Genomic DNA, 14,692 nt, shown 5'->3' with positions numbered 1-14,692 from the left:
GAGATGGTGTGGAAATAGATAGTAGGTATATGAGTTCAGAGTAGCAGGACTGTAAAGTTGGGTCAGGTCAAATGAATTGATTTAGATCACTAGGCAAAGATTCCTGGTAGAAAGTTACCAGGTCAGAGGACTAGGAGTGGCTTCAACAGTTTTTTCAAGTGGTTAACTGAAAGCTGGACCCAAAGGAGGCCTGAGCTAAGTGAAATTGAGATAGATTCTAGAACTTTATTTGTACGCTATAAATATTTGTTTGCAAAGGCTAGGTGGGGAGATTGATATGCTGAAGGGGCTTATCATATAAGACTTGACCACGTGTGTTCTCTGGGTGGATCCAGAGAACATTCCTTTTATCATAGCTCTGAGAAGTACATTCATGAGGGGAGCCTCAACATCCTTGAAGAGTTCTGCTGGCTATTTGCTTCAAGCCAATAATGATAGGGGAGCTGCTGCCATCAAGCTAGGCTGCTTGAATTTATTGGGAATAATGTATCCCAGGTGGCAGACACAAGTAGTAGCAACAAATTACTAAAGATAAGGTAGATATGGTGGCTCTAGTGGTCAACAAAGCCAATGTAGTATTCAAAGAGTCTGAGCTGCAGAGATTTGGGGAGGTGGCTAGGTATTCATGGTGTCCTAGATCTGAAATAAGTTGGTATCCTATTAAGTCTTCCTTGATTTGTGTGAATATGAGCTGTAGGTCTGGTGAACAGATAGGTAATTTGCATTAACTCAATAAAGAGTGAGAGGCCTTCAGTCCCAGATCCAAGCCAATCCATAGACCCAAAGACTTTGAATGAAGGGAAAGCAAGGTCCTTTGGGGATAGACCCTGCCACACAGGCAAAGATGCAACTGTAAATCTCCTAGCCTTTCTTCAAAGGACTTGGAACCATTTGCCAGGGTGGCATTCAGTGGAGAAGGGGAAACAGACTTTTTAGAAATTGTTAGACATTGGCTCTGAGCCTTACTTGAATTCTAGAAGACCCAAAACACTGCTGTTTTCCATCAGTGTCAATAGAGTTTTGGCTTTGGTACATCTCATACTGGTTATTTTCACATTTCCAGAATGCCTAATTGGAATAGAACTGCTCAATAACTAAGAGTCTACATATTGGCAGTGAGGAAAATCAAGAGGAAGCCACTAAAATGGCATCTCCCTGCTAAAATACTAATCTTTTTCCTGGAGGGATTGCAGAAGCACCATCAAGGATTTGAGAAATGCAGGAGTAAAGATTCCTACACATCCCCATTCAACTTAACTGTTTGCTTTGAAGAAGACAGGTGGATCTTTTAAGAATGACTATAGATTATCATAAATTTAATCAGGCGGTCTTTTTTTCTTTTTTTTAAGTCTCTGTCTACAAAACAAATGACTGTGAGACTACATCCAATGAAATTACCCACTGATATCATACTTGGGTTTGAACACAGGTGGTGGTTTCAATCCCAGTTGCTTCACATGTGTGGTTGGTGCTGGTACAAAGCTGTATAATCCCTGGCTTACAGATGCTGATCTGACATGTTCTTCTTTTCTCTGTGCTTCCTGATAAAGACCATCAGAATCAGTTTGCTTTTGCTGGAAGATCAGTTGTGAGTGCACCGTCATTGACTTCATTTAACTTCAGAGTTATTAATAACCTAGTCTTATGTGGTAAGACAGTCTGCAAGGACTAAATATCCTCTCCTTCCACACATTATGCTAATCCGTTATGTCAATGCCATGCTGGTTGATCTGCTGAGCAAAAAGTAACAACTCTTGTAGACCTTGTGGTAAGGTATGTACATAGTGAGTAATAAATCCCACCAAAACCAAGAGTCTCCTACCATCTTGGTGAATTTTCTGGGGATTTGAGAAAATTGAGATCCCATTTCCCAGGTAAATAATTTGCTTGATCTGGCCTCTGCCATCACAAAGAAAGAGGCACATTTGGATTGTTTTTCTTTTTGTGTGAGGGAGGGGTACGTACTAGGGTTTGAACCTCAGGGTCTTGTGCTTGCTAAGCAGGCATTCTACCAGTTGAGCAATGCCCCCATCCCTGTATGTTTGGATTTTAAACATACTTAATTGAAATGAAGTGAAGATTGTCACCTCGTTTGGTTCCATGAACCTTCTCAGGAGCAGCAATGCCACCCTTTTTCCTTCTGCTTCGTGGCTGGTATCACTTCCATTTTCTCTACTTCCAGTGATCACTTCACTGTCAACTCTTCCTAAGTCCTAAGTTCCTTTTCGTGTCACATACCTTTTAACTCCTCAGGTGAATGAAGTTTTTAGCTTTCCTTCTCCTATTTATTTTCATCAGAATAAATGGCAGAATTGTGTGCAAGAAAGAGCTCATGGCCAGATAAGAAGCCAAAGAGCATAGCGTGGCTCTTTTATAACAACTTGTTCCTACAAGAATGAACTCAGGGCCCCATGAGAACTACCTTAATTTCTTCCAAGAGCAGCATCCTAAATGACCCAACCCACTGGGCTCCAACTCTTTAAACTTCTGCACCCTCTCACATTGCCACACCAGGAAACAAGCTTCCAACATATGAATCCTTCAGTGACAAACTAACCTTATCCAAACTGTAGAATGTTGTTATTTTATTTTATTGCCTAATTGCCTTGATCAGAACCTCCAGAACAAGTTGAATAGAAATAGTGAAAGCAAGACCCCCTTTTTCACTTCAGAATTTATTTAGAGGGGAAGTTTTTAGTTTTTTACCATTAAATATGATGTTAGCTGTGGATTTTTCAAAGATGCTGTCTATTAAATTGAAGAGAGTCCTTTGTATTCTTAAGTCTTTATCGTGAAAGGTGTTGGGTTTTATTAAATGCTTTTCCTCCCTCTATTGAGATGATCATGCGGGGTTTACCTCTTTATTCTATTTGTGTGTATGTGGAGAGATGGTACTGGGGAATGAACCCAGAGCCTAGTGCCTACTAGGCAAGTGCTCTACTACTGAGCTACACCCCCCACCCCAGCACTTCTTTATTGTATTAAGAAGGTGTATTACATTGGTTTTTTTATTTGTTTGTTTATTTGTTTTTTCTTCTAATACTGGGGTGAGAATTCAGGGCCTACACCTTGAGCCACTCCACCAGCCCTTTTCTGAAGAGTTTTCTTGAGATACGGTCTCACAAACTATTTGGCTGGTCTAGCTTGAACCATAGTCTTCCTGATCTCTACTTCCTCAGTAACTAGAATTACAGATGTGAGCCACTGGTGCCTGGCTGCATGGTTGATTTTCATATGTTAAACTAACCTTGCATTCTTGGGATAAAGTCCACTAGTTTATTGGTGTATAATATTTTTTATATGCTTCTAGGTACTGTTTGCTATTATTTCATTGAGGATTTTTGCATCTGTATTTCATAAGGGATACTGATCTATAGTTTGTATGCTGTCTTTGGTAGTATCAGGTTAACAATGTAGTTCTTGTAGAAATTGATTAGAAAGTGTTTCCTCTTTTTTTTTTTTTTTTTTTATACTGTGTGATACTAGGGGTTGAACTCATGGCCTCCTACTTGCTAGACAGGTGCTGTACCAATTGAGCCATATCCCCAACCCTTTTTGCTTTGGTTATTTTTGAGATAGGATCTTGCTTTATGCCCACGTCAGCCTGAATCTGTCAAGTTGCTAGGATTACAGGTTTGAGCCATTGAACCTGGCTTCCTCTTTTTTTTTTAAGAGATTGTGATACATTGGTGTTAATTCTTTAAATGTTTTGTGGACTTCACCAGTCCACCAACGCCATCTGGCTCTGGGCTTTTCTTTGAAAAGTAAGTTTGAATACAGAAGATATTTCTGATTGATTTAGTTTAGATGTGTTTTTCAGGAAGATTTTAGTTTTTGGTTACATTCTGCCACAAAGGACAAGGTGGGAATGCCATAGGTGTATTTGTGTGTATTTAAGCCCAGTATTAAAAATAAATGGGGCCATTCATAGTGTCTGTCCCTGGCAGGTCATCTTCTGGATTTATCACTCCACTCAGTAATTTGATTTCTAATGTCATTTCTTGTGTGTTTCAGTTCATTGCTATTTACAGTGCTTTCATTGGTTGTATTTGGTTTCTCTAGTTACAGATTTCAACAAAGCAGTCATTATCATCCTCTGGAATCAGTCTTGTATATTGCAAATAAAACCATATTTTTTCCCTTGGAGATTACTAGGTAATAAAGTTAATATTGTTTAAGGCATCAGTTTGGGAAATAGAATGGTAAGATAGATTAAGTATTAATTGGATGATTTTTTTTATGCTGCTTATATATATTTTTGGTCATGAATTTACAGAGTACTCTCAAGTACACCTGGTTGTGGATGTTTGGAAATGTGTTGACTGTAGTTTTCATCCAGGGCCTCACACTTGTTAAGCAGGCGCTCTGTCTCTTGAGTCCCAGCCCCAAACCCTGTGTTTTGTCTTTTTATTATTTACCTTGAAAATACTTTCTCAATTCCTTTTTGATACCTTCTTTGACATATAGACTATTTAGAAATAGAAATAATACCGTGCATACTAGAGGAATAGTGGGCCGGATGACATCCCAAATGTGTCCACTATTTAGAAGTGTGTTGCTTAATTTCCACAGATCTGTTTTCATTGTGGTCAGAGAGCAGTCTGTATCTTCAGTCCTTTTAAATTCGTTAAGACTTCTTGTAGAGTGTGGTTTCTGTTGAAGAATATTCTCTGTGCACTTGAGAGTGGTGTTTGTTCTGCAGTATCGAATGCACTGTCTCTAAGTCCTCTGTCTCCTTACTAACTTTTTTGACTGCTTATTTCATCAGTTCTGATAGAACTGTGTGCTTTTTTTTAAACTATGATTATGTATTTTTCTATCTCTACATGTCAGTTTTTGCTTCCTTTGTTTGATGGTTTAGTTATGGGTGCAATATATTATGTCTTTCTGATAAATTACCCCCTTTTGTCATTGTGAAATGATGTTCTTTTCTCATAATACTATTTGTTTTAAAGTCTGCTTTGTTTGATATTTTTACAGCTGGTGTTGTTTTCTTGTGCTTGGTATTTGCATGGCTTATCTTTTCTCTATTCTTGTGCTTCCAACTTATCTGTGTCTTTATTTAAAGTAGGTCTCTAAAGAATAGCATGTAACTGAGTTTGAGTTTTTTTAAAGTCTAAAAATGTACTTTGGAGTGTTTATTCCATCTACGCTTAATGTTACTACCGTGATTGGATTTAAATCTACCATCTTACTATTTATTTTCTTTTTGTCTCCTGTTTCTTGTTTCTCTTGTTGTCTTTTAAGTTAAGTAGTATTTTACTATACTATTTTATATCCCTTCTTGCCTTTTTAGCTGTATTTTTTTTGAGTCAACAGTACATAGATTATATTTTGAGACAGTGTCTTGCTGTCCTTAAACTCACAGTCCTCCTACATCTGCCTTCTAAGTGGTGAGATTATAAATATGTGCCATGACACCCAGCTCTCTTTTTAAAAATTTTTTAATGATTACTATGTCTACCTGTTTAAAGATAAAATATGTGTCATTGACTGTACTCAACTCTGAGTTAATACCATTTCATATGTAATGTAAGAACCTTTTAAATCATACAGTTCCATTACACACACCCCTCCTATCCTTTCTGCTATTGCTACCTATTCATGTCTACCTCATGTCCTGACTACCATAATATGTTGTTAATACTCAGTCATATAGCTTTTAAAGAATTTATGAAAAGAAAAACTTGGTGGCACTGGGGTTTGAACTCAGAGCCTCAGACTTGCTAGTCAAGCACTGTTACCATTTGAACCACTCTGCCAGCTCTTTTTTGTGTTGAGTATTTTCTAGATAGGGTCTCGTGAACTCTTTGCCCAGGCTGGCTTCAAACTGTTATCCTCCTGATCTCTGCCTCCTCAGTAGCTAAGATTATTAGTGTAAGCTACCAGTGCCCCATTTTATAGTTACCATTTCTAGTGCTTTTTCATTTTTTACTGATTTCTTTATAAGAGCATTTTCCATCAGCCAGAATACAATTCACTAGCTTCAAATTACTGGAATTCTAAACTAAGCTACTGTTAATACGTTTAAAGCTACTGATAAGTCCACCTTTAGTTGTGAGGCACAGCAACCCTTACAAGTGTTGTAGTCTTTTTTCATATTCACAATTCTTCAAAGAAAAAAAAATCAAAGCTGGTTCTTTAAAATGTTTAACTGGAAGTCTAAAAATAGATAATAAGTAAAACTGATCTCTAGACATAGTTTACATAAGTTTTCTGAGGACTTTGCACGTTTAAAGAAAATAGCCATAGTCTAAGTAGGAAAGTCCTAACTTGGGCTTTTCAGGGTGGCTGTAGGATGCAGGTGGCTATTTGCTGTCCTTACGTGTTGTAATACTTGGTAGGCTAAAACACCTTCTTTTTGGAGAAAGTACAAAATAAAAATACTATCTTGACTAAATCTTATTTGGTGCCAGGTTGGTGAGAGTGAATAGAGGAATAAAGTTGTTAGAGGGTAAAGTGCATAGGATTTGCACTAGTATAGACCTGAAGTAATCATTGGAGGAGTACAGTTATCTGAGTTGAATTCTGAAGAACCTAGGTGATGTACATGATAAGCCAGATGGACATGCTTCAAAATCAGTAGTTTTGAGATAGGAAAAGAGGAATGAGAGATGAAACTGGGCTTCATGTGGTCATGAATGACTGTTTCTGTCATGCTTGGATATTTGGACTGAGTTCTGGAGGAAAATTTTAGCCATTAGAACATTTTGAGCAGGAAACTAATATTGTCAGAATATTTGTTACTTTAGAAAGATAATTTCAGAATAAGCAATATTAACATCAGGTGTAGAGGTACTTTTAGAAGGTTGTTGAAGTAATAATGGTAGTGAAAATGCAGAAAGAAGCAAATGATTTGGAAACTGTTAAAGAGTTAGAATTGGTAAGAGTGGCAAACAGACAACAGAAGAAGGATTGAGGATGTCATCCAGTTTTCTGGCTTAGGCATTGAATATAAATGGTATTAATATTCCTTGAAATAAAAGGAAGAGGAGGAAGGGAAGGAGTAATGGTTCAAAACATGTTGAATTTGGGGTACATGTACTGCATTCAGTTGAGGGCTTTATCAGAAAATTTAACAGTAGGTTCTGGAATTTAAGAAAATGTTCTGTTTGATATAAAGATAGGAGTGGTCATTTATATGTTATAGCTAGTATATTATCTTTGTAGCTTTCATAATTACAGAACTAGAATTAGAACTCAGAAGCCTGTGGTACAAGGTCACATCGGTCTATTTACTTCTGTTGTGGACTGTTAAAACATATACTTAGGACTGACAAAATTCTGTGGTAGACATTAATATGTAGTACTATCTGTATTCTAAAATAACTCAAAAAGATGATAAGCATGTCTGCTTGTTGACCAGCAGAGGGCAGTCAATCTCGAAGTTAAGTATTTTCTGTCCTGTGTTCCACTTCAGGCTTAAAAACCTCAGTCTTATGAGTGTAGATTTTCAGTGTTCTTGTTCCACTGCGTCAGACATCCAGGGTACTTTTACTTATCCTTGCTTTTGAATCTTAGAAGATGTTTTTGTTTTGGAGCCACGTCTTTATTCTGATCCCTGTTTCCCAAATCTAGTCCTTATTTCTTACTTAAAGCTTAAAAAGACTTGAGTCCTTCCTTAATTGCTGTCTTGGCAGCAACTGTGGTTAGTTACTATTAAGATTCTTAGTTTTGTGCTTTAGGGAACAGAATGAAGGAGATTGACTTTTAATTTCTAGAGGGAGTATTGATAAGATGGGCTGGCTTTGTAAGCCAGCGAGCTCTTCCACAGTTTGATTGGAGGGGTATAAGAAAGACTTCCTATCATGGGTACGTCCTTCATCTACCTGCCACTTGTCTGAAGTGCCCGTTGGTCTACTTTTAACTTTAGGCATTCAAGGATCCACTAAAATTCAACACATTTATTGAGAGGGACAAGAGAAGAGTGATACCACGAATTATTTCTCTTAAACTAGCTAACCAGTGACTTAGCAAGAACTTGAAAGAATAGGGTCTGGATAGGAAAATTTAACTAGTTTTAAGTAGAGGATGGGAGAAAAGGTTTAGAAATAGAATTATACTCTTTCCTGTTACAAGCTTTCAGTGCCTTCCAACTAACTAAGTCATTATGATAATAAGGACCACCATTTATAGAATATACCATGTGAAAAGCAATGTTCTCATTCGGTCTTTAAATAAACCTTAGGTGACAGTTGCTGTTGCTATCCCTAGTTTGAAGAGTAAGAAACTGAGTCACAGAAAAGTTAAGTAATTTTCCTGAAATTGTTTATGGAATTGACAACTAGTGTTTACCATTGTGCAGTCTGGCACAGTTCCTAGCCCTTAGTAAGTGCCCAAATAATGTTGAATTGAATCAGAGCATGGAACAGCATGAAAGTAGGCTTGTGGCGCTTGGAAACAGAGGCCCATAGAGAACCTCTGCCACTGGAGTCATAAAGCTGTTGCTTCTGCTTCTATTGTAGAACATAGCAATCTAACTTAAGGAATGTGGGAAGAAGTAGAACATCTTTGAAAAGTTTTGCTTCAGGATACCTGCTCTCTCAAGCTGAGGGTGAAATGTGGATAACTGGTTATTTGTAGTTGCTTAATACCTTTTTTTGATGGTTCAAATTCTGGTTTGAGCTTGTAAGACAGACCTGCAGCCCCTTAATGTCATTCTTGAAACAGTGTTATTTCTCTGAAATTGGTAATTAATTGTATTTAATTTTTTACTATAAGAGCAAAAGAGTTCCTTCAGAACTTTTCTTAGAAAAATACAAAGCTTTATTCGGTGATAAAATTGAACACATTAATGAAGGCTAACTTAAATGATGTGCAGTTGTAGAGAGTGTTAACGCTGAGGTTTGGTTAGACTTGTAGGACATCCGTTGTGTACTTGGTAAGTGAGCTGTTTCTTTTGTCTCTATTTTATCCTCCTTTCATCCAGGTAAAGGAACTATGGTGGGAAAGCCATGAGTTCTCACAAACTCAACCCGAACTACGTTAGTGATCTTTGCACTGAAACTGTACTGTAAGCACAAATCAGACCTAGTCAACTTTGGGGAAAGGACCTAGTGAAGTGGGGAGAAATTAGAACTAGCAGTGAGAGGGCTCTGAGCTGTCAGTGCGCCTCTCTTTTGCTCACTGTAGATAAAGGAGAGGCACCTGGTTGTCCTAACCATCTCATTGTGAAACTAACAAGTCAGAATTGTAACTTTACCAAATCATAGGCAGGGGAATAGAAATGCAAACATACATTTTGTATCCAGGTTCAAGAACCATCGACTTTCTAAGTCACTATTTGAGGGAAGAGAATGCTATCACCTTTGAGAAGTTGTGAATTATGAAAGACATTTCTGTTGGGTTGCAGAGTGTCCCTTGGGGTTTGTTTCATTTATAACATTGCCTCAGGCCTTCTGCTGCATCCTGTTGGAATGACCTCCTTTTCAACCCTGTGCTGGCAGCTGCAATACGGCTCTTTCCCCTGGATCCTTCAGGCTTGTCACATGACAGACATGAACTGTGACCTCTTTGTTCCTTAATCAGATGATTGGGTCTTTTTTTTTTTTCTTTACATTTAACAGTTTTGCCTTATTTCCTTTCCTTTTCCCCTTTTGCTCTCTTTTTAATTTCCTACTCAGATGAGGGTTTTTTTTAAATAGCAGTTTAGGTTTTTTGTTTGTTTGTTTTTAGCAAAATATAGCAGTGATGTAGAAAACAAACCATAAGCTCACTGAATTTTTACAGCATGAACACACCCATGCTGATAGTGGTCAGATCAAGAAGGAAGCATCACCAGAACTTTAGAAAGCCCCATCTCCTTCTAGTGTCTGCTCAGCTTCCCAGGGGACTTGCTGTCCTGACTAAATCTTGTAGCTTTATCCACTGGGGACTTGGCAGAAATGAAGTCATGCAGCATGTACTCCTTTGTGTCTGGGTCTCTTCACTTAACATTTCTGTCATCTGCGTCCATGCTACCCAACTGTTATTCCTTAGTAATAGTAGATTATTCCATGGTATATACTTCACATACTTATTCATCTTACAATGAGTATTGGGGATGTTTCTAGTCAGGGATATTGTGAATAGTAGTACTAAACATCCTTGTACATGATTTTGACTAAAATATGACATGTTTCTGGGTATTTTCATAGAAATGAAATTGCTAAGGCATCTACCCATTTAATTTTAAAATTCATATAAAACACTAAAATACCTATTTTAGGCAAATTTTTTGTAGGAACATTGTTAAAGATGTATAGATTCAGTTTTAGTATAATATACCTGATTTATGGCTAAAAAAAGTGCCCTTTAGTTAAATGTACTGTGGTTTTAAACCGATAACTTCTGTAAACAACAAAATTGCCTCTCACTGCTGATGACACATTTTACTAACATTTTTCCTAGTGTGTACTTTTCAGTTTTCCATAGCTGAGTTTCTGAGCCCATTCTGCAAAAATCCTGAGAGAATATTTTGGTGGTAATAATAGTTAAGGTGGCATCTAAGCTGTACCACCTCTGAGTATCAATGCCTACAGAGAAGGTTGACACCTGCACGTGTGAGTTGCGTTATTCACCATGAGCTCTGCAGAAGGCTCCATACCATAGATGGGCTCCAGCATAGGTAGCCAAGCAATTATGCATTGGGAACAGCCTTTTATCCCCTCTTCTAAAACATGAACTTTCCACAGTTCTGTGGATTTTAGAAACAAGTTTAACCTAGTTAAGTGTTTGTGATGTCATACCCCTAAAAAACTAGATAATATCTTTTAAAGGAAATTTTATTTGACCATATAAAGTGCCCCCCAAGTCATATTACAAACATGCATGGAACTAAATCAGCTGTTTTGACCATGGTGTTTTGAAGATCTTAAAGAATTTCCCTTCTTTCCATCGGAACAAAACCAAAAAATGTGGAGGGGGTAATTAAAATTTGATGGTGTAAAAAGACACTAACAGAACCAGAAAATTTATTCCATGTTAGGTAAATATCTTTTCTCCTGTAAGTCTTTGGAATAGATGAAGGAGAGTTGCCGATTCTAGGGAAATTTTTTTTGAAACAAAATACAGTTTAAAAAAATAAAGAATAAAGGTTGTTTTTTGGTTTGTTTTTGTTTTTGGCTGGCACTGGGGTTTGTACTCATGGCTTCACTCTTGCTAGGCAGGTACTCTGCCACTTGAGTCATGCTCCCAGCCTAAGGGTTTTTTTTTTTTTTTTTTTTACAAAACTATTCTTTGAGAATTTTTTTGTTTTTAATTTCTTTCAATTTTGTTTTAAAACAGCAGTATATAGACATTAATATTTAGAAAACTGTTGTAATACAAGGTGTTGGGTTTCTTTCCTTTTTAATGGCATTTGAAACTCACATTGGTTTTTCTGTGTGGATATAATTCAGGAAGTGTTACTGATAGTCTGTGTTACTCTTTGTATTTTTCTCAGAAATAATAGAAAGTGTCTGTTATAGTTGGTGTGTGATGGGGTAGAGGACCACGCACAAATTGCTGTTATGCAGTGTAGGGTAATGGCAAAGACAGCTTTCCATCAGGTGAGGGGCACGTAGGCCCATTTGAAATGAATCCTAAGACAAGTAGATTGGCCTCACATGGCCTTTCCCTGGTCTCTGCCTATTGGCAGAGGAGCATTGTGGAAGAATGGGAAGTAAGCTGGAGAGAAGCCAGGATGATGAGCGTATACCTGATACAGTTGATACTGCAGCACAGTGACTAACAGCACTTACTTTAGATCAAGTTAGAAATTGAGTACCAGGTCAACTTGGCTCTGTAACCTTGAAACTGATTGCTTCACCTGTCTAAGTTCACCTTCCTCATTTGATAAATAGGGCAGCATTAAAATATCTTGCTACAATGTTGTGTGAAAGGTGCTTAACATAGCTCTCAACACCTAGCAAGTTCTTAAGTGGCTACTCTGGACAATGGGAAACCATCAAAGATTTTGGCACCATGGCATGCATGGAGGGATTAAAAAAAGTTTTGTGTAAGATCTTTCAAACGGAAATTCTGACATGGAAAGTTGAGTAAAGGGGAGCCCGAGTTCAGAGACTGTTGCCAGCGTCCAGGTGGGAGAGCGTGCGTGAGGTCATGAATTAGGTGGGTGGTGGCCTTTTGAGACTGGACCCAAATTTGAGACTTTGTCATTCCATGATCTCCAATGTCTGCCCAGACGGCAATGAGCTCCTACTTGCTAGAGTTGACAGGCATTCCCTTATGAAAGAGTCGTTACTTAGCCAGATGCTGGTGGCTCATGCCTCTAATCCTAGCTACTCAGGAGGCAGAGATCAGGAGGATCATGGTTCAAAGCCAGCCTGGGAAAATAGTTCCTGTGAGACCCTATCTTGAAAAACCCTTCACAAAAAAATAGGGCTGGTGGAGTGGCTCAAGGTGAAGGCTTGAGTTCAAGCCCCAGTACCGCAAAAAAAAAAAAAAAAAAAAAGTCCTTACGTTAAACTGGTTCCTTTTCTTCTGTTTAGGGCTTAAAAGACAACCTTGCTTCTGCAACATCCAGCCTGACAGCCACCAAACCATTGCTTCGTCCAAGAATCACAAGAATCTGCCTCAGGGACTTGATATTCTGTATGGAACAAGAAAGGGAGATGAAGTATTCTCGAGCTCTGTACCTTGCACTTCTGAAGTGAACACTCTACTCTCCATCCAGATCCTTGCTGTTTACTGCCAAAGAAGACATAAAGAACATTATTGCATTGTCCTGAAATCTGTTTCTGGAAAATAGTCACTAATATGGAAGACCATTGTTTACATTTAGAAGCTTTTACTAAATCTTACCTGTATATCTCATGGGGGTCTCACAGACTAGAGTTCAGCTTTGTTTTCTGAAAAATAGTTGTGAAGTACACTTTACACAGAAGTAGTACTTGCCTGCTTTTGTGTTTAGTTACAGCAAGTTAAGGCTCTGTTTGTCGCTACCTGCTTCCTTTGTCAAACTATCAGTGAAGCGTCTATCCCTAATTCAGCCCGTGTTGAGATGCAGGAGGAAGGAGGAGTCACTGCTTACCAAGAAAAGTATATTTCATCCTAGACTGAGCCTGTCTCAAAGTGTTAGATTTCTGGTCTGGAATCAAAAGTTGCTTAGCTAACTATTACAGTCACCTTCTGTAGTTGAAGGTAACAGGCCACAGAGTAATGTCTGTGGTGATTTGAGTCATCTGAGCCTCAGTATTGTCAAAGTGAGACAAACGGGGACAGTTTGTGCCTGAGGTTGCTAATTCTCTAGCTCATGTCACCACATGCTGCTTCTGATACCAAGTGAGGGGACATCCTTGTCAGGGAAACCTTAAAATTGAAGCTGCTGCTTATATATCTCATTAAAAAATGGAAGAGGTGGAAAGTACTGGAAGGAATGATGAGTCATTGAGTTCAAACCAATGAAGGGAAAATGAAAATAGAATCATAAAACAGGAAATGTACTGCATGTGTCCAAGGAGGGATGGGCACAATTGGAACTCAAAACAAAAGTACATGTTTGTTGAGGGGAAAAAAAATTACAACCCAACCAAAAAAGAAAATGTATCAAACATTTTCAAGTTACAGAATTTCAAAAGGAAGTCCTTTTCTGTTTTGTATTAAGTCTGAAGAAGGGTGGTCTTTGTAGTTCCTTCTCTTGCAAAATCTCTTGCAAAAACAAAGTTGATCTTTGTTTTAAGCATCTTGTTTCATTTTTTAAAAAAATTCGAATTGATGATCAGAAATTTTAAATACTAGGACTCTCTTTTGGATTGTATTCCTGAAAAGGTACTGTCAGCATCTCACTCTTGGGGATCTTGATCTAAATGTGAGAAGACTGTTACCTACATCCCTCAGAGGAGGGAGCTGACTTTTTAAAAAAATTTGATAGGTGGATTGTAGCTGGCCAAAAATAATAATGGTTGTCAGAATCACATATAAAAAGAATTGTTCAATCCCCCAAGAAGGTTGAAAAAAATGGAAATGCTGTGCTTAGAAAAGGAATTCAGGAGAAAACACACCTCATTATGTTAGTCTTTGTCCTGGTCTTCCCATTGGGACTGTCATGGCCATTTCTCTGCTATACCAAGATTTAAATTGGCCACATTTTTTTGTCAACAAATTATAATGTAAAAGGCTATAAATTATGTATACGTTAAAGGAGTGCTTTAAGAAGAGATCTATACCCCGTGTTGTTTTTGTATATTTAAATTGCTTAGCTTTATTTTTTGTAAAGTGCAGCATACTACTACAGTTGTGTATAGTCTTATTGATCAGATGTTTAAAATTATTTCAAATCATTAAAATAATTATTTTATTATAAGAACAGCTTTGCTCAGTCGTTGACTTTGAAAACCAGTTTTCATTAGTGGTCAGTTCCCATAGGGCTCTCATCTGCTGGCTCTGATTGTTACTTATTTTGGAGTGTCAGTGTTTGGGTTCCAGAACCTCACTTCTGATCCAAGTTGCTGAATCACTTTCTTTGAAATAGTTACTAATTTGCATGCTGCTGGATTTGTAAAGGAAGCTTAAGCATATTTATTACAAAAGCTTTTCTTGTTCCATCAAGGTTTTCTAAGGTACTCTTTTTCAAACTATATATTTCTTTTTTTTCAAAACTGGAACTTGAACTCAAGGCCTGCACCTTGAGTCACTCCATCAGCCCTTTTTGTGATGGGTTTTTTTCAAGATAGGGTATCAAAAACTATTTTCCCAGGGCTGGCTTCAAACC

At 37.8% G+C, this 14,692-nt stretch overlaps 1 protein-coding gene across 3 annotated transcripts in view; it reads left to right on the top strand.

The window, feature by feature from the left end:
* Window positions 1–14,279, top strand: part of LOC109680301 (transcription initiation factor TFIID subunit 4B) — a 110,742-nt gene extending 96,463 nt beyond the window's left edge. For 2 of the 3 annotated variants that reach the window (XM_074070115.1, XM_074070114.1), the window contains exon 15: window positions 12,471–14,278. In XM_074070115.1, coding sequence (XP_073926216.1) covers window positions 12,471–12,635 — 165 coding nt within the window. In that variant the 3' untranslated portion in view covers window positions 12,636–14,278. Of the gene's footprint in view, window positions 1–12,470 lie in introns of all 3 variants that reach the window. The other variant, XM_074070117.1, reaches the window with a different exon arrangement.
* Window positions 14,280–14,692: the final 413 nt, after the last annotated feature.

Source organism: Castor canadensis, chromosome 4 (assembly GCF_047511655.1).
Source record: "Castor canadensis chromosome 4, mCasCan1.hap1v2, whole genome shotgun sequence".
Lineage (NCBI taxonomy): Eukaryota > Metazoa > Chordata > Mammalia > Rodentia > Castoridae > Castor > Castor canadensis.
The sequence above is the reverse complement of the archived record's forward strand: the minus strand, read 5'-3'. Positions and strand labels throughout refer to the sequence as shown.